Here is a 24,354-nt window from a genome sequence, read left to right on the forward strand (position 1 = left end):
CAAGGTTTACTTAGAGAGAAAAGCCAACCAAGCTGCCAAGCAACAGACAGCAAAGTAATTTGATTGTTAAAAGGTGACAGTTGGCATCAGCGAGCATTAGCTGGGGAGCGGTGGCTCATTAGTTTGCACTAAAGGTTCACTGGATATGTTTGAGCAAATGGTGTTTGCTATTTTTGAATGGGCTGATTAGATTTGTTGATGGACATTTTACCCTGCATTATTGCATTTGATGCACTCTATCTATCTATCTATCTATCTATCTATCTATCTATCTATCTATCTATCTATCTATCTATCTATCTATCTATCTATCTATCCATCCATCCATCAATCTATCTATCTATCTATCTATCTATCTATCTATCTATCTATCTATCTATCTATCTATCTATCTATCTATCTATTCATTCATTTATCTGTCCAAATAGAGAGCTCTAGACAGATCTACATAGACAGAAATTAGCATCAATGAAAATTTTAGCTTTCTAATTAACCGAATGAAACAAATTAATTCTGCTTGCTTGCAATTTAGAGCACATTAGCATGTCCTCTGGTGAGTCTTCATACCCAGCCTATGAAAGCATTAATCATACTTGATGGCAAGTCAATGAGAACGGCATCAGCAGAGTAATGCTTTACAGTTATTGTTTTTGTCTGTGCTTTAATTATCTAATAATTAATTATTGTGCCAGTCTCTTTTGTCAGTTAGAGCCAGAGCACTTAACATTTAACTATGAGCTCTCACTCAAGTAAATCCTTTATTAATTTGGTATTGATAAGATGTAATTGAAGACGATTTCCAATACTGCTGCAAGGTGTCATATACAGTAAGATGCATTTTTATCATTATTGCATATACTGTGGTTTTGACCTGCAGAAAATGAAGAGAATGCATACAGCATGTATGCAAAAACACAAATATATATTTATTTACACATACAACACACTTAGACTGTACCACCTAATTACGTTTAATAAACCTAAAAATAGCCAGCAATTTGTTATCCAATAATATATGTAAATAATTGAATGACATTCAGTTCTGTGGACAACATAAAACCATCATTAGTATTTTCCTGATCCACGTCTGGTTTGAGGAGTTCACTGTACGGTCAGCTCCCTGAAGTCAAGTGTTTAATGTTTAAGCAAACCGGTCCATGTAACCAGAGTTAACACCCATGATCTCAGCCTCAAGCATAAGTCTGCTACAGCTGAATACTGTTTATACCCCCGCTGGCCTTTTCAAAGCTGCAGCGTCTGCTTAGCCTCTGCAGCACTGCCATCTAAGCACAACACAGGGATCCCAGTGGACTCTTCACTGGTCTTCTTTTTCTTTACCATCATTGGATTTCTTTGTAAGCAGTGTTTTTTTTAGTTGTTTTTTTTTAGCTACTACCTTTGGAGATGCTACAAGAAAGGACTAAATGCCATGACGTCACAACATGCTGGTAAAGCATGAAGAAAATGGTTTAAATAAATTTTGAACAGCCTCATTGTATTCTCCTGGATGTCTCAGACATTAACGCTCATGCTGGGGTGCAGGTGCTAGCTTGCGGATAAGAATGGGCTCTGCATATCAAGAGCTGCTACAGTCGCATTGTGGGTTCAACTGGATCTCTCCACCATCCTTCTCTGGTGGTTATGGCAAGGACAGAGATAACCTTTGAGGTGCATTCGCACCTTGCTGTGCAGTGAGGCATAAATGAAAGGGTTGTAACATGCAGAACTCATAGCCACTAAGTGGCAACATACTTGTAAGACATTTATGTAGCGCTTGCCCATAATATGGAAGTCCGGGTCCAAGTCCAGCAACAGGTTCAGCACCTACAAAACACAATGGAAAAAGTTGTTATTGCATCGAATCAGCACTGACTTCTTAAACTATTAGGAACATTTTTGAAAAGTCTGACCAAGCTGCTCCTCTCTTTCTGCCTAGAAAATCATAAATTAGAAGGCAGCTTGAACTGTGGTAATGGATTTCAGAAATGTGAAATTTGCCAGCATAATTAGATTTGGTTGAACGCTAATACTAAATCATTCCACGTCACAAGTTAAGTTTCGGTGTTTAGCAGCAGGATTTGCAACATGCCAACTGCAATGTATAAAACCAGATCATTTCACTTTTGACTCATTTGGACACGTTTCACTAGCCATGACAAATACCCTTCTCCTAAGTCATGAAGGAGCCTTGCAGAAGCCACGAATTTATCAATTTGCATGCAACATTGACTTTAGAAATGCGACTCTACCAACACTTACGATCTGCATTTAAGCAGTGCACGCAAAGTGCTTTTAGTGAAACAAGGCTCTGAGTGTTTGCAGCCATATTGCAGTGTCAACTTTTCCTTCCAGTTCAATAATGTGACAATGAAATCCTAATCTGTTAGCATTTTACATGGCTCATTGTGGACATAATATTGGCTTTGTGGACACAAATATCTGATGTTGGGTTTCCATAGTTAATGATGCATAAAATTGAATCATCCTAATAGTAGTTAAACCTGCAGTTTTGCATCATTTTGCTGCTATTGAGGTTATGAGTTTCGAACAGATACATATAGAAAAATGTTACTTTCTTTGTCTAATGCCTATAGATAAGGATTAATGGAGTAATGGTTAGAATTCATCAATGTCTTGAATCACCTGGAGAGGCAGCCAACACAGGGCAAAGGCCAGCACTGAGGCCACCAGCAGAGAGAACGTCTTCTTCCTCCTTTGGCTCCAGCGCTGCTGACTGTTTGATGGCTCCCCAGGCACTGAATAACGCTTCAAACTGATAGTAATGGCACAGTAGGATACGCTAACTGACAGCAGTGGGATCATATACGAGGTTATTAAAATGAAGCAAGAGTAGAGAAGCCGCAGATTGCCACTATTTGGCCAGAATTCTTCACACACTACCAGGTCAATGCCCGTGGGCCGCAGGTCCAGGTAGTCTGTGTAGTACGATGGAGGTGCGGCCAGGGCCAAAGATAAAAGCCAGACACCCAAAGTCACTGCACCGCAACCCCACACAGAAATCCTCCTCCGTACTGGATGAGCTGAGACAAGGAAAAAATACAGATATAGTATATGTTAGGTAAAAACAATAAGGATGTTATTTCATACCGAAATTTAAGTGGCCATGTATAGAAGTGTGTAAAAATTAGAGAAATCTCTAATTATTTTAGCTTGGTCATCTCAGTATCAGGAGACTAAATCTGTGTGTGGTCAATATGCATTTCGCATTACAGAAAACACATTTTGAAATATAGTAAGGTTAACTTTTGAACGTACAGTAAATTACTGCTAATCAGTAATGGTAATGTCAAGTCCCTTACCTACAACAATATAGCGGTCCACAGCAATAGCAGTAAGTGAAAGCACTGATGCAAAGACTGTGGCACACTGCAGCAAGGGAACCAAATGGCAGAAAGGTCTTCCAAAAGCCCAGCCATGGCTGTCGAAGGCGTAAGACACTGTCAGCGGAACACAAGTCAAACACATCAACAGGTCACCTGCTGCTAAGTTACCGATGAAAAAGTTGGTGGCATTGTGGAGTTTCTTGTCAGCCAGGATGCAAGCCAAAAGGAAGGAGTTTCCAACAACAGCTACTACCACTACAAGGCAGTACAGAGGCAGGAAGAGAGGCTTGTATCGCTGAAGGAGCTCTATGCCTATGAACATGTCCAAGGGGTCGCTGTGGTTGAGTCCTTGGTCTTTGTTTCCTTCTATTCTTGCTCGTGATGTTTCATGACTTGTGTTGCCAGTCATACTGAAATCCTTGTCCATGAAGACATCCATGTCTCTGCACGCCAGCCTTAAAAAGACACCATCAACAGTTATCCAATAAATACTGCATGGAACATCAGCCATTGATTTTTGTAGTCTTCAGGGATCCAGTAGACTGACAACATAATAACGCTGAAGTGACAGAATTCAATTATAATGGGTAAAAATTCATTAACCTAAATAACTTTATGTTTGCAGCAAATTTATAGGAACAATTTCTCCAGTGGTGAAGTATGTGTAATATAAATAGTGTTCATAGAGAGTTTTTTCAATGCAGGTTTTCAGTGTTGCTAGCTGCATATGTAAAATGCAACTTCCCATTCTGATAATGGCACATTAACTCAATTATGTTTGGAAAGTTGACTAAAACCATAACAAACGTTGGTTCCTTTATAACTTTACAGTACAACCACAGCTCTGTTGTATCACTCTCTTCCTTGAAAGTATATTGAGGCTGAAAAAAGGCACCAGGACTCCTTTACATTTGTGAAGATGTTTCACTTCTCATCCAAGAGGTTTGTTCAGTTCTAAAAACAAATCGTGGAGAATCCCACGTAACCCTGAACACAGAATGTAGATATCTGTACTCTGCATGTTAGTAAGCTAGATGACCTTGTTGCATACTGAGTCTTTAATGTGAATGAGCTATGTCTTGTGGCTTTTCAACTTCTCATTTCACCACATTGACTAATATGTTGTTTTGATCCAAAAGTCACCTGTTAGTGATGGATCTTGATCTAACGTGTACTCCTGTATATTATCTCTTAGTTCTAAGTGCCACGAAGGTGCTTATCTGTGACAGCAGTTAAAAATGGTGGATCTGATTCACCTTAGCAAATATGTCATCAGACTCATAGTTCATGATCTTCATGCCAGTGCAGAGGTTTGATTTATTTTGTGCATGAATCAGGATACTAAAAACTCACCTGCATAATTCTTCTGAAACTGTTATAGGAAGAAATGAATAATGTCTAAGTTACTTTCTTGTGTATGAGGTTTGAGAATAAATGGCTTCTTTTGAGAAATGATTTAAAAGATTTACTGAATTATCCATCACCTTGGATTTTTTTTTCCAATGTAATGTATCATGCACTAGAATATTATACGCCTTCCTTTCCCTTAGAATAACTGACAACTCCCAGTTCTAGGCACCGCTAGCCCAAATGCAGTCATTAGAAGCGGATTATCCACAGACCAAAAAGATCATAAAGAAGAAATGACTATGTACACCTCTAAAACTTTATTTTGCATGAATTTTATGTCTTAGATAAATCATTAATCTGTGATTGTTATGGATAGATGAGTGGTAATATGAGGGTGTTTTTAATCTAATAACAATTTACTACACAACAGGGTGCACGGACATGCCCAGACATCTCGGGACTGGTTTCAGGAATATGTCACTCAAGGTATGATCATCATTCAGGGTAATAATAACATATATAATACTGGGTATTACAACTGTGCTTAATGGTCTTTTCACCTTGGGATTCTGTGTATGTGTGTATGCATTCATGACAAATCTTAACATCCTAGGACCTGGCTTCCACATATGTGGACATCACATTTTGGGATGTCTAGACCAAAATAAAAAATTCTGCTCTACAAGGGAGGGATATCCACTTACAAGGACATCATGCTGCCACTGTTCTATCGAAATTTTAAACATATGTCCTCATATGTGGATCAAATTTTTCTCAGAAACAAAAAACAGGTAAAAAAAACCCAAATTCATCAGGTCCCAACATGCCCAAATATCAAAGAGAAATTAAAAATGCATGCCATGGAAGAGTTCAGGTCTTAGGAGATTAATCGTGGAGATAATTACTGGAGTGAATGCTAGCAAAAGCGCAAGTGTTTTTTTTTTGGTTTTTTTTTTAATGTCTGACAGTTTACTCAACACAGTAGTGTCACATTGTTGCTAACTAATTTTAGACGCCACCTTGCCTTGGGGCTTGCATTTTCCTAAGAATGAGGAAGTACATGAATGGACAGTACTGTGCAAGTCTGCCCTTATTTCTTTATATTTTGCTTCCAAGCAACCTGAAACTCTTGTACTTTTTAAAAAATGGTCTTGATCAGTTGTTTTCCAAGATTTCTGAAGGTCTTTCAGCAATTTGTTTTTTTCTGTTTTTGTTTTTTTTTTTGTTTTACATTGGCTATTTTTCTCTCAGTCCAGTTCTTATACCTGTTCATTTATAGAGGAATGTTTTTTTTGTGTGTTAAGCCACTTAACACTGATCTTTGAATGATTCAAACATTACATAAAAAAGGCCTAACCAAACAAGGGAACTAGTGTTGTGTCTACACATAATGGAAACTTATCAATCAATCAATCAATCAATCAATCAATCAATCAATCAATCAATCAATCAATCAATCAATCAATCAATCAATCAATCAATCAATCAATCAATCAATCAATCAATCAATCAATCAATCAATCAGTCTTTATTTATAAAGCACTTTTCATACAAAAAATGTAGCACAAAGTGCTTTACATAGTTAAAAGCAGCCCACCCCACCCTCCAACTCACTCCCCACACTCTCATTAACATAAATGATGTGAATACACACATATCCCCCCCCCCCCACACACACACACACGCGCACACTTAAAGAGTAAAAATTGGGCTGGGTTCGCATGAGCCAATTTTTAATTATATCTTTACGTCCTTTGTTACTGCAAAAACACAATTTGTTTCAGTTTCTTTTTGTTTCTTTGATTTTAGAAATAATAACACAGTTTGACATGTGTAAAAGATTATTATTGCACAAACAAGGAGATTGCCAAAGAGCAAATGAACAGTACATTAAATTTATTTCATGAAGAAACTGGAAAAATCCATCAAAGAATCTAACACAGGACTTGAGACATGCATCTAGCCTTTTAATTGAGCCATCTACTGTTCACCAAAGCCTCATCAGAAATGGTCTCAGAGCACCTGTGGCTTTTAAGAAGCCATTCTTGAAGAAGGGAAACAGGGAGAAAAGGCTGAAGTATATCAAATTAAAAAATAATTAGAGTGAAAGTCAGTGGTAACCAGTGTTGGGTAAGTTACTTTAAATTAGTAACTTAGTTACATTACTAGTTACTTCTATCAAAAGTAACTCAGTTACTTCAAGTTACTCGTTACTTTCAGAGTAACTAGTTACTAGGGAAAGTAACTTTGGTTTACTCAGAATTCTCTTGTTAATGTGTTGCTTCCGTAACTGGATACCCAGCAAGACTGCCAGTCTTCTAGCTTGCTTACTTGCCACAAGTGCACTGTGCCACCTACCAATAGAAAGGAAAAAATAATGTGCACATTTCCACGAGAGAAATCCCACGCCTGATTCTATCCTAGCCTGCTTTTTACATCCAACACAAAAACTGCAGTCGTGGTGCTTTCGATTGTACTCAGAACTCGGAAATTCTGCCTTCTGAATAGGAAGATGTAGGTAACACCAGACTGCAGATGAGCTGCATACAGGGCTGGACTGGGACAAAAAAATCTCCCGGGCATTTTGACTAGAGACCGGCCCACCATTATAGGAAAAATCATAAAGCCTTTGAATGAAAATAAACACTGTTGTGACAGTGATGTACACTGTTCTGATGGTATATATGCATCAATCTATCAATCGTTTGTTGTAAGACTCAGATAATTATTTTTTAAAAGTGAGACATTTTAAATGAGAATAAGAAAGTATTTCTTGTGCCCCCCTTTCCCTTTAATGCCCTACCATGGACCCCTGGCAACACTTTGCTAGACCCGCCCCTGCACAGTTACCAGCTGTCAGCTACCTAAAAAGGATCCTGGTGTTATTTGTCTCTCAGAAACAGTTCATAACTTCCCTTCAACTCATTCATGTCACCTAAAAGGTAAACCTGTTTCTCCATCACCTGTTCAGCTCTGATGATTCAGTAAGGACATCTCCTGGTTTCATCTTCATGTTTCCCTCTCACCAATAACCAAACCATATCATGACCAGCAGCTTTACAGCTGTGGCTCCAGCAAACATCAGCTGATACTAGAAATTAATATTAAATAAATTCTAACAACAGCTGATCAAGCTTAAACGTGCTGCTGTTGTTTAGCGCGACATCCGCTGGTTTCCTCTTTCTGGCGCAAAGTGGGCGATAAACAAACAAGAGAGAAAAGCCGATCAGCTGATCATTGATCAGTTTCATGATTGAAGTAGAAACAGGAGAGGGAGGGGGAGAGGATGAGAGAGAAGAGGCAGCTGTGCAGCAAAGACACAGAATAACTCCAGCTTTGTGTCTTTTTCATTGTAGCTGAAGTCCGGGACAAACTGTTCCTTTTCACCTAAATACGAAACGCGTAATATTTTCTCTGAATACGAGACGATTCCGTTTTTTACAGGACGGCTGGCAACTCTAATAATTAACCGTATGAACAAAATAAAGTTCAACATCAGTAACATAGCACCACCCAGCTGTATAGAAACTCCGTCATGCTAGCTAGCACGCAGTACGAAAAAGTCAGCATAACGAAAATAAACTCCACCTAAACTTGGTTCATATCTGACCCAGAGAGACTGCAGGTCATAACTTCTTACCTGAAGTTCAGTTCAACTGACACTCTCGGACCAGCGGCCGCTTCGGGTCTCTCCTCTGCCTCCCTTTTCCTTCATCCACCTGCTGGCCTCCACCACTTGCTAATGTTATTGAATCTGTGGAAGCTCCGCGATAGCCACCACACGAAGTAACGAATAACGAGCCTATCTAAATCCCAGTAACGAGTAACGCGTTCCCGGTTTTGGCATAATAACTAGTTACCGTGCTCGTTACCACAATAATAACGTAGTTACTGTAACGCGTTACTTAATAACGCGTTAGTCCCAACACTGGTGGTAACAGGTCTTATAGGTTGAATACAAATTTGAAATTATTGGTTCAGATTGTTTTTGGTATGCAGGAAGGAGGTCAGGGGAGGTCAACAGTGAGTGTACAGCCATCTGTAAAACATGGTGGAGGCTCTGTCATGGTTTGTGACTGCATTTCAGTCAGTGGTGTTGAGGATCTGGTCAAAATGAAAGGGATTATGAATGTGGAAAAGTAACATTAGCTTTTGATCCACCATGCAATAACATTTGGAAAGCTAGCTTCATTGTTCAGCATGAAAATTATCCCAAATGCTTTTGAAAATGATCCAGGTATGTTTTTATTGCCAATACCATAAAAGCATACCTGGACAGAGAAACTCTCAGTGAACACTATTAGTCATAGATTGGCCTCCCCTGAGACCTCAACATTTTTGAAGCAGTGTGGGATCAGGTTGACAGAAAACACAACAAAATGTATCCAACATCCAACGAAGAGCTTTGGATGCCCTTCAAGAAGCCTGGAGACTATTTAAATAAATTAGAAGAAGCCTGAATTGGATTATTGGCATTTTGTTTTTATTGTGTCTCTGTCAACACAATTTCAGAATATGACTTTCTCCACAACCTGCAGATCACATTCTCGTGCAGTACCAGGCTGGAATAGCTGCTGCTCATCATCGTGTGGCCTTTTAGCTTTGGCAATTAATAAAATAGCAAACTGCTGCTACAGCTCAGACTAAACCACTGCCTGCACTTGAAATAATTTTCAGATGTCTGTGAATCATTTCTGTTAATGTCAGCTTCTCTTTCTTTTGAAATCAAAATTGCGACCTTTATCCACAGATCAGTATTCACTATATTTATACTGACGGTCAAATGGATCTCCTTTTAACCAAAGGATTTTTTTGCTACATTTTTGTTTTTTTCTCCCTCAAATAATACCAGATGCAGCTAAAGCACACATTAATATAAGAAAAAAAAAAAATCAGTAGATAATTCACATGGAGTTCTATACATTGCCAATCTACTAGACTTCAAGAATTCAAATAGGCAACTTGCTACTTTCAGAAGTTGCAGCTTCCCGTGAGCACATGGTCAACCTAAAAATATTATTTATTCTTGCCTGTAAATATATTTTGGGCCCAATCAACTGGTCTAATGCACTGTGAGAACAGTCAGATTTCTAAGTGAGAATAGATATGGAAAATAATGCTGAAAATCATTTAAAGTTGAAATACTGAATGTCTATAAGCTTATATAGTCTGTAATTTTCTCCTTAGCATATTGCCAGTCTTGATATAACTTCCATCCATCCATCCATCTTCATCCGCTTTATCCGAGGCCGGGTCGCGGGGGCAGCAGCCTAAGCAAAGAGGCCCAGACCTCCCTCTCCCCAGCCACCTCCTCCAGCTTATCCGGGGGAACACCAAGGCGTTCCCAGGCCAGCCGAGAGATATAATCTCTCCAGCGTGTCCTGGGTCTGCCCCGGGGCCTCCTCCCGGTGGGACATGCCTGGAACACCTCACCCAGGAGGCGCCCAGGGGGCATCCTTGTCAGATGCCCGAACCACCTCAGCTGGCTCCTTTCGATGTGGAGCAGCAGCGCTCTACTCTGAGCCCCTCCCGGATGGCCGAACTTCTCACCCTATCTCTAAGGGAGAGGCCAGCCACCCTTCGGAGGAAGCTCATTTCTGCCGCTTGTATCCGCGATCTCGTTCTTTCGGTCACTACCCACAGCTTCGTGGCCATAGGTGAGGGTAGGGACGTAGATCGACCGGTAAATTGAGAGCTTCGCTTTTACACTCAGCTCCCTCTTCACCACGACGGACCGGTGCAGCGTCGCATTACTGCAGCTGCAGCCCCAATCCGTCTGTCGATCTCCGGCTCCCTTCTCCCATCACTCGCGAACAAGACCCCGAGATACTTGAACTCCTCCACTTGGGGCAGGAACTCATCCCCGACCCGGAGTGGGCACTCCACCCTTTTCCGGCTGAGAACCATGGCCTCAGATTTGGAGGTGCTGATCCTCATTCCCGCTGCTTCACACTCGGCTGCGAACCGTTCCAGTGCGAGCTGGAGGCCCTCACCCGATGAAGCCAACAGAACCACATCATCTGCAAAAATCAGAGATGAGATTCTGAGGCCACCAAAGCGAAAGCCCTCCGCCACTTGGCTGCGCCTAGAAATCCTGTCCATAAAAATTATGAACAGAACCGGAGACAAAGGGCAGCCCTGGCGGAGCCCATCACCCACCGGGAACGAGTCCGACTTATTGCCGGCAATGCGAACCAAGCTCTTGCAACGGTTGTATAGGGATCGAATGGCCCGTAGCAATGGGCCAGACACCCCATATCCCGCAACACCTCCCACAGGACACCCCGAGGGACACGGTCGAATGCCTTCTCCAAGTCCACAAAACACATGTAGACTGGTTGGGCAAACTCCCATGCACCCTCAAGTATCCTGGAGAGGATAAAGAGCTGGTCCAGTGTTCCGCGACCAGGACGAAAACCGCATTGTTCCTCCTGTATCCGAGGTTCGACTAGCGGACGAACTCTCCTTTCCAGCACCCTGGCATAGACTTTCCCAGGGAGGCTGAGGAGTGTGATCCCCCTGTAGTTGGAACACACCCTCCGGTCCCCCTTCTTAAAGATGGGGACCACCACCCCGGTCTGCCAGTCCACAGGTACTGCCCCTGATCTCCACGCAACATTGCAGAGGCGTGTCAACCAGGACAGCCCTACAACGTCCAGAGCCTTCAGGAACTCGGGGCGGACCTCATCAACACCAGGGGCTCTGCCACCAAGGAGTTGTTTAACTGCCTCAGTGACCTCGCCCCCGGAAATTGGCGGGTCATTCCCCTCATCCCCAGACTCTGCTTCCTCCTCGGAAGACGTGTCAGTGGGATTAAGGAGGTCCTCGAAGTATTCCTTCCACCGCCTGACAATTTTCTCAGTCGACGTCAGCAGCGCTCCGCCAGCACTATACACAGTGCAGGTAGAGCACCGCTTTCCCCTCCTGAGACGCCTGACGGTTTGCCAGAATCTCTTCGAGGCAGTCCGAAAGTCTTTTTCCATGGCCTCTCCGAACTCCTCCCACACCCGAGTTTTTGCTTCAGCCACTGCCCGAGCCGCATTCCGACTTGGCCTGTCGATACCTGTCGGCTGCCTCCGGAGTCCCACAGGCTAACCAAGCCCGATAGGACTCCTTCTTCAGCCTGGTGGCTCCCTTCACCTCTGGTGTCCACCATTTGGTTCGGGGATTACCACCACGGCAGGCACCAACCACCTTGCGGCCGCAGCTCAATGCAGCAGCTTCGGCAATGGAGACGCTGAACATGGTCCATTCGGACTCAATGTCCCCAGTCTCCCTCAGAATGCTGTTGAAGCTCTGCCGGAGGTGTGCGTTGAAGATCTCGCGGACTGGGGCCTCTGCTAGACGTTCCCAGCACACCCTCACTACGCGTTTAGGTGCACCAGGTCTGTCCAGCGTCCTCCCCCGCCACCTGATCCAACTCACCACCAGGTGGTGATCAGTTGACAGCTCAGCCCCTCTCTTTACCCGAGTGTCCAGAACATATGGTCGCAGGTCTGGTGATACGATTACAAAATCGATCATCGACCTACGGCCTAGAGCGTCCTGGTGCCACGTGCACTTATGGACACTCTTATGTTCGAACAGGGTGTTCGTTATGGCCAAACTGTGATTAGCACAGAAGTCCAATAACAAAGCACCGCTCGGGTTCAGATCAGGGAGGCCGTTCCTCCCAATCACGCCCCTCCAGGTCTCGCTGTCGTTACCCACGTGAGCATTGAAGTCTCCCAGCAGGACAACAGAGTCTCCAGGTGGAGCACCTTCCAGCGCCGTAAGTAAAGTACTGATTTAAATTGATCTGAAAAAAAAAATACCTTAGGACAGCAGAAAGATGAGTATAGCATGTTTTGTCCTGATTAAACTGGAGCTGTGGAAACCACCATCATATCTAATGTGCTATTTGAATTGGCATTTTCAGTCAGCATCTATAAAGGCTTTGTGTTGGCTGCGTCCTTGGCTATCATGGAAATGTATCCATGCGTTACATATGAGAATTTACAATATAACGCTGACATTTGACTTTAAAGATATTTTCTTGAACTAATCGGTGTTTAAAAATACAAATTATACTTAATCATCAAAGGGATATCAATCAGTCCAGTTAGGAATCTGTATTCATTTCACCTGCTGTGATGAATTAAATGTGAGAATTGGTGCACAGGAGGGTAAGAACAAGAAAATGCCCCAAAACACACAGATTTTAGCAGGTGGTGGCAACAGATCATTGCTCTCTCTTTATCCATCTCTGGGTCTGTTTTCTTTCTTGTTAGTATGCATTGCAGTAAAGGTAGCATAAGATGGTACTGCAGCCCATTCTGATTGCACATTTTGCCCAGTTGCCCAAGAATGGCACATCCATACATGCTGACCACAGTGCTCTTACAGGTGTCACAGGGGAAGAGGACCTGTCTGATACACGATCAGAGGCCTCCTCCTTTATAATAATAGCTCTTTCTTTGTACAGCGAGGAAGAGAGCAAATATTGCCAGAGACCTACAAAATGACCTCCAGTAGGCTGCTCTTGTGGATGCTTCTTACCAAAATTAGACTCCGTTAGGGTGGCATGAAGGCCCATCATCCTTTAGTGTGATAGTCCAGCACCATACAGTCTGAATGGCAGAGCCATTTGCCAGAGAACACCAGAACTGGCACCTCTGATGCCCCACAGATGGGAGCAGGTCCACACTGAACACAGCTATAAAAGAATCTGGAGACACCGTGGTAAACCTTACACCACATGTGTGGCACCTGTAAAGTGTGTTTTCTTTTACGCCCAAATATCTGCCAATGTACTTTTTTCGTATAAAGCTTTATTTGTTTATTTATTATTCTGTTTACACATTATTTTAGTTGCTGTGAGGGGCCAAAATAAGCTGTCAACGACACATTACTGCCAATTCTGCAGAAGAAGCGAGTGAAGTAGACAGAGCAAGGTGTGGGAGTTAAAGAGAGTCTGTGCAGCTTTACCGACAGTGCAGATGGCAACAACTGACTAATGTGTGTAGTGTAAGTAGTGTAACGACTTAGTTCAAAGCCAGGACCTCAACTCCATCACGGCAAGCTTGTCAAATGATGATGTCAGGGCTGAGATGAGGGTGGAGCTGCAGAATGAGAGCAGTAGTGCTGGATTACTGTTGCTTTGTACAATGAAAGTGAGAGGGCTCTAAAGATTAAAGCCACATACAAAGAACTACGTACAGAGCAAGTTTGAAAATATGGCACAGAGTAAAAAGAAAATAATTTTCTAATGAAACCTGTTTAGATAACAAACTAAATAAAACTGGGTATTTACAAAAAAGAGGAAGGTAATATTGCAGTCAGGGAGTTTACAGATCACTGTTGCAAATATCCAGTGTGAGAGAAAATCCAAAGAAAACTAAGGTGCCTTTAAGGAGGTCTGTCAGCAGGAACAAATTGATCATATGGTGGTGATGTACACTAGGTAAAAAGGTGCAGAGAAGGATACAGAACCTGCCAGGTAGCTGAAAGACTTTATGAATAAGGGACATGTCATGACCTCAAAAAAAAAAAAAAAAAAAAAAGCAAAAAAGTCCCAAAATGACCCAAAACCAAAGCTTAGCTCCCCCAGCACTCATGTAAGTCCCCACAAAGTGAGAGAAGGAGTATTAAAAAATCCCCAGTCACAAAACAAAGGGAACGACTGTCTAAATGATACAAGCCTTACACAAAACACAAATGGTACAGCTGAAAATGCCAACTGTTGCTGGATATGAAAGCTGCCAGTGGGTGAGAAATCCCCTTATCAGTGTGAATCAAGACTAACCTTAAACTTTATGATCCAAAGGCTAAAATAATAGGGCTGATGAGATTCCAGTTCCAGTAATAGTGAGTATGTACATAGTACAAAGACCACTATTAGTGTCTATGAGGAGATATTGAATGAAACAGAAAAATGACTCGTGATTTTGAAGGCTTAGCCAAAGAACTAGTGGACAATGCTACGGCTAATTCTCCCATTTGTAACATTGAATGACCAAAATTTACAAAATCAATTATATTTTTATTCAGTGTGAAAAGAAAAACAGACTAAGACTATGAATTTGGCGGCAGCGCAATTACAGAGGTCAAGAAAGGAGGCTATTTTCCCTTGAACTTGTATAGGACCAGCAGCCTTTTTTCCATTACAGCTATTGCCATCTGGTATTTCTAGCACTCACATGGGCCGTTACAGACAGTTTAGAGGCAGTGATAATAACTCTGTCACTTATGTGTTGAGCACAGCTAAACTGAAGTCACAGGGCATCACTGGTTGACCGAGCTGTGTGATTTTAACAGAACTCTGACATTCTGTACAGATGCAGACTTCCTGTCCTGTAAATCTGTGAGTATGGGCTGTCCATGTAAAGAACAGTGCTCCCCTGAAGTATTAGGTTCCATACTTAGTGCAGTTTAGACTCAAAAGCACTTGGACTTGATCTCAGCTATTACAGCTATTAGCCTACACATTCAAGAGATAACTGCACAAAGCGAGCCAGATATAAAAATAACACAGACTGAGTTCTTGCAAGTGCAGTTTCAGGACCCTGCCATATCCCATGTCCCCCACCTGAAGATGTCTGGGTGGAAACCATACAAGGATTTATAATTGATATGTTCTCCCTTTTTTCTTTATCCTTTGGCTTTCCTGCTAAAAAAAAGACTAGATGGTGAAGAATCTGAGAACCAGCTATTCGGGCAGGTGCAGAAAGTTTAAAGCATTGCAAATTAACAAACAACTTCTTTTCACTCAGAGTGGAACGCAACAGAAAGATTTAATTGGATCTTGCTATCAATGCCCTGGACTTTTTATAAGGAAAAAAGGGAAATTGCAGTGGCTATGTAAACAAAGTCGTACACACCCATAACTGCACAACCAGTGAAGCGCCTGAGTACTCTCCCTTTTATTTGCTTTATGATACAAATCACCATCTGCCAGTTGATCTTATTTTTTGCGATTAATGATGCGGAAGAGTGTAACTCTCAACTGCAATATCCTCAAAAGTGGCAACAACAAATGAAAGCAGATTATGACATTGCATCCAAAAATATCCAAAGGTCTACAGCAAGAGTAAAACTTACATATTGTGATCAAAGGAGCTAGAGTACAGTTCTTTCACCTTTTGACATAGTCCTCATGTCAGAGCATTGTGGGTTTGGCAAAAGGCACTTGTACTGGGGAGATCTAATGCATATTGTGATCTTGCGAATGGGAGAAAATGTGCAGTAAAGGCTTAACATAGCAGAGAGAGAATCTGAGGCCTCCATTGCAACATGAGCTTTTGAGGAACAATTACAGAGTACTATGTACTATGTTGATCAAAAGAAAGCACATTATGCCAAATTAAATTAAATACCAGAGGACCCAGCGAGCTCAGATGAAACGAAGCATTACTAAGCAGAGGATCAGAGGTTTGGTGTTAGCTTTTTTGAGGTGATTTTGAATCTTGCTCTCAAAATGTTGATGATTTTGTATTTCCAGTGACATCTTATTGCTCTCAATAAATTACATTGTCTTTTATCAGTAAAGATTTTCAACTTGCCTATTTCTTTCTTTAAAATGTGACATATGAGTCAATTGTTCCCTTAAGTTTTTTTTAAGCAGATCATGACTTGTAATAGACTGGTCCTCATCTACTAACAAAAACAACATGCCCAGTTCCAACTTAATTGTTTGCTGTGGATACTGAGTGCAAAGTGTTCCAGGAGACAATGCACACCAGTCAGGACAGAGCTTTCACAGAGGAACAAAAACAAAGCATCAGCCTCCTTCTGTGTACAGGGAAACACATTACCATTCAGAACACTAACCCAAATATTTATGTGTCATACATTTTATTTGTTTTCCAGGAAGGTGCCTGGATAAACTTAAGGTTTTCCCTGAACAAGACGGAAGTTCAAACATCTGGTAGCTGAATTCTACTCAGTAATCTATGAATAATGCATTTTTCAGTTTTTTATTCTTACTGTAGTCTGCAGCAACTGCATTTAAACAGTATATATGGGGGTAAAACATTTAGCATACTTTTATCTATTGCTCCTTTCCTAACTCTGTGTTCACACATAATGTAATGCAAATTTGTGAGGCATGTTATGGACTTGCACTTAAAGAACACTTAAGACTTGCTGACCACTCACAGCGAAATGAGTGAGTGAGAAAGTGAATGGAGCAATGCAATCAGGAGCAACTTAAAAATAGAATTCACTTCATCCACCGAAAGACATTCATCTCAAGTTCAGTGGCAGCCCATCCAATAGTTTTGGAGAGACTTCCTAAACATGATGGTAACACAAAAGGAAAATTTAAAATTGGAGTACAAAATTCATGGCAATCCAGACTAGTAGCACTGACATCCCCAGAAGCAAACATATCAAATGCTAGTTTTTGCAGTGCAGTTTGTGCAGCTGAATGGGTTGATGCTTTCCAGTCAATAGGTGTCAGACCAATTCAATATGAGCAGAAGATTATAGGCTGACATGTGTGACCTTTCCAGAGCATGTATTACTTGTACCAGCTTTAAAAATTTTTGCAAAAATTCTTATTTCTGCAGTGCACACACACCCATAAGTAAAAGATTCACCATCACAGCCAAAAGAAATCACAATTTATGAGTCACTTTTTGCCACTGATATTAAATCCTGTCTGACAATTTTTCAAAGGGTCATGATCCCAGTCAGGCTGAAATTAAGCCCATGGCGAAGCTGCTGTAGAATGCTAAGATCCTCAAGATGGAATCTGCCTCACAGGCTTTTGTATAAAGAATAAAGAACACAATAAAATATCAGTATTTTAATTAAGGCCGAGCTCTGAAAGGTGGGAGCACATCTGAGCTATCTGTCCCTTCGCACAGAGAACAAATGTTTCAGACTGTTGATACAATCGTTAGTAGAAAGATCCACTCTAGTGAATCAGTCAGCTCACTCAGCATGTTTGACAATTTTCCTGTTAGTACCATCACTTGCTTAGCAGCATTCGCCACTTTGGAGCTTGCTAGACTCGCTGGCAGACCGCTCTGTGTTACATTTACAAATTTGTTCTGCACGTGCCAATAATCAAGAGCAGGAATATGTTTTCTCATCCCATCTGGCCTCACTCTATCTACCTTATCTGACAGCTTGAAAGAAATCTACCCTTGCCTAGTAACACTGTTGCCATGGCCTTTGTGGAAGCCATCCAGACCCTGCAGCTAATTTGTGAAGCGTGATGGGAATTGAGAACCCTCAAAATGCAAAACAGGAAGAGCAACTCCTTTAGACTCACTCGCACCCCAGTTTGTCTGCTCTCTTGTCCTTATTTTTCTTTACATTGACCTTTTTGTGGCCTCTCTGACTCTACTGACATTTCCTAACCCAAAACTGATAAAACTCTTGTATTTCTGTCATTCTGAGGCTGCTGAGGCATCCTGAGAGAAAAAGAGGCAGAGGTTGGACAAATATGAGACACAAATGAGGTCAAGGTTCAGTCTATGAAATTCTGATGAGGTAGCTTAATGGTGTCCCTCATTATTTGAATTAAGAATGTAGGCTTGCTCCTGGACGACATTATTGCCTGTTGATGATTCCAGTGCAGACCCCTCAGCGACTGCTGGCCTAACAACTTTGGATGGCATATTTTTGTCTCTACACACAAGACGTTCTGTGTGAACTGGTGCTGTTGCGAAAGTCTAAGCTAGATCCTATCTTAAAACATCCTCAAGACAGTAACAGTGGAATTATAAACAGCAGCATTACTGTCTTTCTTAGTCTGCAGGGCTAATGATTGACTCCTAAATGTTTATGACCTTCTGACCATTTAATTAAGAGAGGTCAGAGCCTGCCTAATAGTATTGGCTCTGTCTAGGAACAACTTAAGACTTGTCCAGACACACACATATAAACATTCAGTGATTGCAAGGGGCAGAAAAATTAACACTTATACCTATGGGTATGATGAATTAAAACTAAAAGACATAACCGTTTCTTTCCAGTTAAGAAGATCTTTTTAGAAGAAAGCATTTAGAGCATGTTATAGCCAACAAAACAGATTCTTCCTATCTGGCTATTATATTGCTACATCCATGCAAGGACTTTCAGCAGTTTAATTTCCCAATTTTGTGGTCTTGTTTGCGATCACGTAGTAGTGTTCAACTCAGCATTTTTTATTTTACCAAAATCCACACATTGTGAAATTCTTTATCCAGGCTCATATTGGCTGTTTCCACATTCACGCAAGAAGAATTTTAGTTCCTGATTTTGTGGTCTTGTTTGCGATCGTGTGTGTGCGCACATGCGTGTGTTTTAACCTAAAAATCTAGTACTGTTCAGTATTTGGCTAGGTAATTGTGGCAGTGTGCACCAACCACTCTGCATCTCTATTCAATTAGACATGCACAGAGATGCAAAGTGCTGCAGATGCCATGGAGTACCAGATTTCTTTCCCCACAGATTGTGAATTTATGTGCCTACGCTCATGTTTAGAGAACGCCAGTGCTGATGATGTTTTTTTTTTCATCTAATTTTTTATTATTTATTTCGTTTTTTTGTTGCAAAAAATTAATTCCTCTGTTTTGCTCTGAATACATACGAGCATTATGCAAACTTGAATGAATACAAATTCAGTAGTGTGAGCTGGATTCCCAAAACAAGCAACACAAAAATGAAGTCACATCACTGAAAAATTCAGTACAGTACATTTTTTACCTCTTCACCCACGACGATGACACTTGCTGCACAGCAATCAGCATGTATTGGAAGATATCGATGTTTGGTAAGTGGGTGCATCTCTAATTTAATATCTTCAGTTTTTTACTTTGATTGACCATAAATGACATATCTTGTATTCTATTTTTAAAGATATACACATACCTATTTTTTGTGTGTTTTATCCAGAAAATTTGTAATTGTATTTCTGCAAGTTATCATCGTAAATTTGTCATGCCCAAGAGAAATGAGTTTGATTCCGTGGCAGTTCAAAATTATAGTTGGCTCTAAATCTTTATTGGTGTTTTGCATGAGTACATTCAATATGAGACCCTGGACTGTGTGTTTTTGTGTTATGTGGATAATTTCTATCTTTGTTTTGTAAAAATCCCTTGATGTAAAATCAACAAGTAATAATAACGTCATAAGTAAATTCATAGAAATGTCATCAAAACTCCTGTATTTTATAAAATGGAAACATTTCTAGTTTGCACCTGAACACCCTTAAATGATTACTAAATAGAGCACAGACACGTTGTTCTAACATGTGCATGCAGTCAGAAGTATGAAATACACCAAGTACCCCACAGCCTGCAGAAATAGTGCGCGTGATGAAAAATATACCAGATTATACAATAATGATTCAGATTTGATGGCTGGCTTTCAGGACTAATAAGCACTGATGCGCCTTGTCACAGATGCCTTCCCTCTATGCTTTTTAATTCGCCTCATTCTCCCCTATAAACACTGTTTGCCAGACTTCGTTCAAACCTGACCAATGGTCTTAATTGCCGATCATCCTAAAGAGACCCACTTTAATGACAGCGTTATTAAGTGACTTACGTTAGTACAGCATTTGAGCCCCTTTTCACAGAGAGTTCCTATGACTTTGTCCAGTATGTTCCCTCTGTGATGACTGCTTCATGAAGATATTTATAAAATATATATGCTAATAAAATCTAAAAAAAAAATTAAATGACAGCAAACAACTATTAGAATTAGAAGTTCTGATTTTTAGCAAATAAGACTAAGACACATTATATTTATACGCACTCCTTAATTAAAAACAATAAAAAAAAATCTAATAAAAAATAAACATTTCTATAAACATTAGTAAAAAAAAACACTATATGTTTTTGTCCGTTTCTTTACTTGTGTGAATCTGTATTTGTAAATGTCAGTACATGCAACAAGAGAGTGGATAGAGATAAAGCATCTTACCTGTGCAAATTGGAGGCACTTAGAAAATCCCTGTGTGGTATCTCTTCACTTGAGCAAATTAGGTTATTTTCTAGCTATCACCGTTACCCTTTTTCCCCCCCCGCTTCACGCCTTTTCTTTCTTGCCACAGCTCTTAAATCTCTAGTAACAAATGTCGTATTGCAACCTACACAGAAGCCCACACTGGTATGAAGAGTCAGGCAGAGAGATGGTGTTTCTCACTCAGTCTGAGTGAGAGTGACAGAAAGAGGGAGAGAGTAAAAGGGACCTACATAACCTATCTCCCTCAAATCCTCAGAAAAAGAAGTGCCCCCTCCCATGTATTCTCCTTTATTGTGTCTGGCTCCACACTCACTTCGCATGTGCACACTTTGCACGCACAAATGTATCCCTTGCAACATGCTGTGAAGACGTGTGTAGCAAGTTTTTATTTAGCCTCAGGGGTGAGGACAGCCTATTCTTTCTGCTTTATGTGCTCTATAAAAGCCTTGATTGCTGACAGAAACTCCGACACCTAAAAGGGAACAAGAAAGAAAATTAGCACCAGTGTAAAAAAAAAAAAAAAGGGGGGGGGGGGGGGGGGGGCGCGATATTTACTGTTTGGTCTTCAGGGAAATGAAGAAGACTCGGTGTCCAGCTGCAATTCTATATATTCAGTATAACCAGATAAGCAACTGAGTTTGATGTAAGCTCACATACACTTGCTGCTTCTGCACAGTTTGCCAAACAATCATAAATTCATCCGTCTATTGTTTTTTTATGCCAAATTGACCCTAAACAAAATTAAAAGATTAAAAGTAATAATACTTCTAAAGTCATGTGCTGTCACTCAATTACCAATTCATCTTGCTTTTGCCTTTTGTGATGCAATGTCACCTCAGAGAACTACCTGCTGACACATCAACATAAAAAACATCAAGTAATCATTTGCTGCCTTTTCTCTTCCTTCATTTCCTGCTTTCTCTCACTCTTAAACACGCTCACTCTATATTTCTCTTTTAAAAGCAGCTCTTTATCACTATTGTTGGGTGTGTGATGAGTATCTAACACTTGAGTACTGACCATTTCTCACTACATCAATTGAGGGCATCAATTCAATACCAGATGGGGCACTCAGTAGAACAAACTATTCTGACAAACCTATTGAGAGGTCTCACTATAAAAGATAAAAAAAAAAATAGCAGAGCAAAAAGAGACATATAAGGGAAAGCCGTAGATATGGATTGCTATATTTCAGAGGGACTTTATGCAACAGGTCTTTTTGAAGGTGTTGGTAAGAAACAATCCCTGCTTGTTTGGTCTGAGCCACAGCTCTGAAAGCTTGCAAAGAAACAGAAAGGGGAAAAATAAACATAGAGCATCACAAAAAGATAAATCCAAGTTTGGCTGATAAAATGCCAAACATTTAGTTCTTAAAAAGTTTGACAGTTTTGGTTTGCCAGCTCCTAAACGTAACATCTTTCATATGTGGTCATGCATGGCTTTGTAATATACTGCTCTTGTTTCTTAGACTAAGTAATTATAGATGCTTCTGTTCTCCACTGATATATGAATAAGCTTTCAGCATTCAGGCTCTGAGGACATAAGCACACATTTATTTAACCTTGTTATCGGTGTGTCCCAGCCGTCTGTGTAATTGAAAGATTGCCTGTGTGTGAAATTACTTTGTTGTAGAGCCATATTGATGTGTCAAGGATTGTATACACATGTAAAATTCATTGTGTGTATACAGTAAACTTTGCTAGCCTATATAACAAGTTTAGCTTTAGGACATGTGGATTTGTCTAATTATAATAATGTTTTCTGCTTCTCGGCTCTGTGAAAAAAGATAGACAATGTTGTTAATTTTAAATGTTGTTAATTGATTTGTTCAAAGTAATTCAGTCACTTTGCCGTAAATCAAGTAGATGGAGATGGTTGAGCACGTGATCCATTGATGACCTGCCTATGGTGTAACCTGCCTATAGTGCAATGTCAGGTGGCTTATGTGCCAGTCTAGTCCAACCTTGTATTGGCTGAGAGGTTAAGAAAATGAATAGATGAATAATATTAATACAACAATTCACGCATCGGTAAAATAAGTGTCATGCATTTGCTCAAGTATGTCCACTGTCTTTATTCCTTTAGCAGAGATTTATTCATTTATTCATCGAGGTTTATTCTCGATGAAGTTGTCCTTGCACTTCCCTACAAAAAGGTCAAGTATGTGACATTGGCGGGCTGATGAATGCATTGACTCAGCATGCTTGCGCAGTGGTCAGGAAGAAAGAAAATGGAAGTGCAATTACAGTAGGAAAGCAATAATCATTATTTTTCTTTTATGGCTCAAAATGGTTTTATTTTGGAAGTTAACTACACAGAAATGGCAAAAGAAACTACTTAAATCACTATCCCAATATAAATGTAGTTGAAGTATCAGTATCCTGAACACCAGTTAAGATATTGCTGAATCAATCATATATTAACAAGACTTAACCTTGCAATAGTAAGTAGGGGAAAGTACTCAGATTGCACTGTATAGCCTAGAAAAGTGTAAGTGAGAAAATGTACATCTAAACTTTCTTAAAAACAAGCTGTAATATAATCCCGGGATTTGCAATTTGTATAAAATTGAAATGTAGTTATTGCCCTGAACAGTAGACTGTTAATATGAATGCATCTGTTAATGTTACGTCTGTAGTGACACTGGAACAGATTTGAACTTCTCAAAGTAAAGTCTTCTTTTCAGTAGGAACTGTGGAGGAACTCTGACATTATTTAGGAGAAAGAAAGCACAGAAAACACGACAACAAAACAAAATAGCATTACTTCAGGTAGCCTAATGGATAAAAAAAAATACAAAAGTGAAAGTACAACAAGGGCGAAGGGAAAAAAAGACTTAAATGCACTCAAATATAAAACTGAACATTTTTCCTAACATGACGCTGCGCTTTGCAGAAATAAAGAGGACATATTCCTGTGATTGGATGGGCTGATGTCACTTCCCGTTGTTTTCATTTGTGTATCATATAAGCTAATTATGAGAGGATGAAAGAAAAGAATGTGCTAACCATTCTGCCCTATTTTCAACGTAAGACACTGAAAAACTTTCCTTTAGTTTAAGAGGAAGTCAGCCGAGTACTGTGCATATGCGACTGTGGGATTGTGTCATGAGACAGGAAGTGGTCGTTCACCACTGAGAACTTTCCAAAAGTTCTTTTTTTTTTTTTGTTGTTATGTTTTGTGTTCTTGTGGTGTAACAATTTTTTTTTTTTTTTGGGGTGGGGTATGTTTCTTTGAATTGCTGCTGTGTTTTGTTAAGTACTGTGGTGGTTTTCTTGTAGTTGTTTTGTCTGATGGGTTTATGTTTAGCACTTTGTACTCCCTGTACTTTACTCCTGACAAAGTGTGCTACAGGGAGACACTAAATTGACACCAAATTGTCCCCACCAGGAAGTGTGTGTGCCTCACATGACAACTTGGTTGATAATGGTGTCTGTGTGAAATGTGTGTGTGCTGAAAGAGAAAGACATTGTGAAGCTCTTTGTGGAAGTTTAAAAAGTGCTGTTGAACTGCAGTGTGTTAGACTGGGCTTCACGCAATTATTTAAATAAAGCCACTTGGGAAGATTGATGGTGAAATCACTTTTCAATTAAACTTCCTTCTCAAACATTTGAAATGTGACAGTGGTCCCCGAGTATAAAAGCTGACCATGGTTGAGAATCTCTTTTAATGTGTTGTTTTACATAATTTGTAGGTGTATTTTTAAACTAAATATCATGAT

General features: G+C 40.4%; 1 protein-coding gene across 1 annotated transcript; it reads right to left on the reverse strand.

Moving 5' to 3' along the window:
- Positions 1-345: 345 nt before the first annotated feature.
- si:dkey-202l22.3 (7 transmembrane receptor domain-containing protein) lies at positions 346-21,023 on the reverse strand. The gene is made up of 4 exons (XM_005915790.3): positions 20,592-21,023; positions 3,321-3,799; positions 2,644-3,041; positions 346-1,824 (listed from the first exon to the last, which is right to left on the reverse strand). Exons 2-4 carry the CDS (start codon positions 3,781-3,783, stop codon positions 1,606-1,608), a joined length of 1,080 nt encoding a protein of 359 aa, XP_005915852.1. The 5' UTR covers positions 3,784-3,799; positions 20,592-21,023; the 3' UTR covers positions 346-1,605.
- Positions 21,024-24,354: the final 3,331 nt, after the last annotated feature.

The sequence above is a fragment of the Haplochromis burtoni genome, unplaced genomic scaffold, assembly GCF_018398535.1.
Source record: "Haplochromis burtoni strain Fernald_Lab_line unplaced genomic scaffold, NCSU_Asbu1 Contig_15, whole genome shotgun sequence".
In the NCBI taxonomy this organism is placed as follows: domain Eukaryota; kingdom Metazoa; phylum Chordata; class Actinopteri; order Cichliformes; family Cichlidae; genus Haplochromis; species Haplochromis burtoni.

What these genes read in the sequence shown, in the direction of transcription:
- si:dkey-202l22.3 (XM_005915790.3), bottom strand. Translation starts at nt 3,783, where the DNA reads ATGGATGTCTTCATGGACAAGGATTTCAGTATGACTGGCAACACAAGT. An exon ending in GGACCGCTATATTGTTGTAG is followed by an intron (nt 3,042 to 3,320) that starts GTAAGGGACTTG and finishes TCCTTGTCTCAG; the next exon opens with CTCATCCAGTACGGAGGAGG. An exon ending in TGTGTTGGCTGCCTCTCCAG is followed by an intron (nt 1,825 to 2,643) that starts GTGATTCAAGAC and finishes TGTGTTTTGTAG; the next exon opens with GTGCTGAACCTGTTGCTGGA.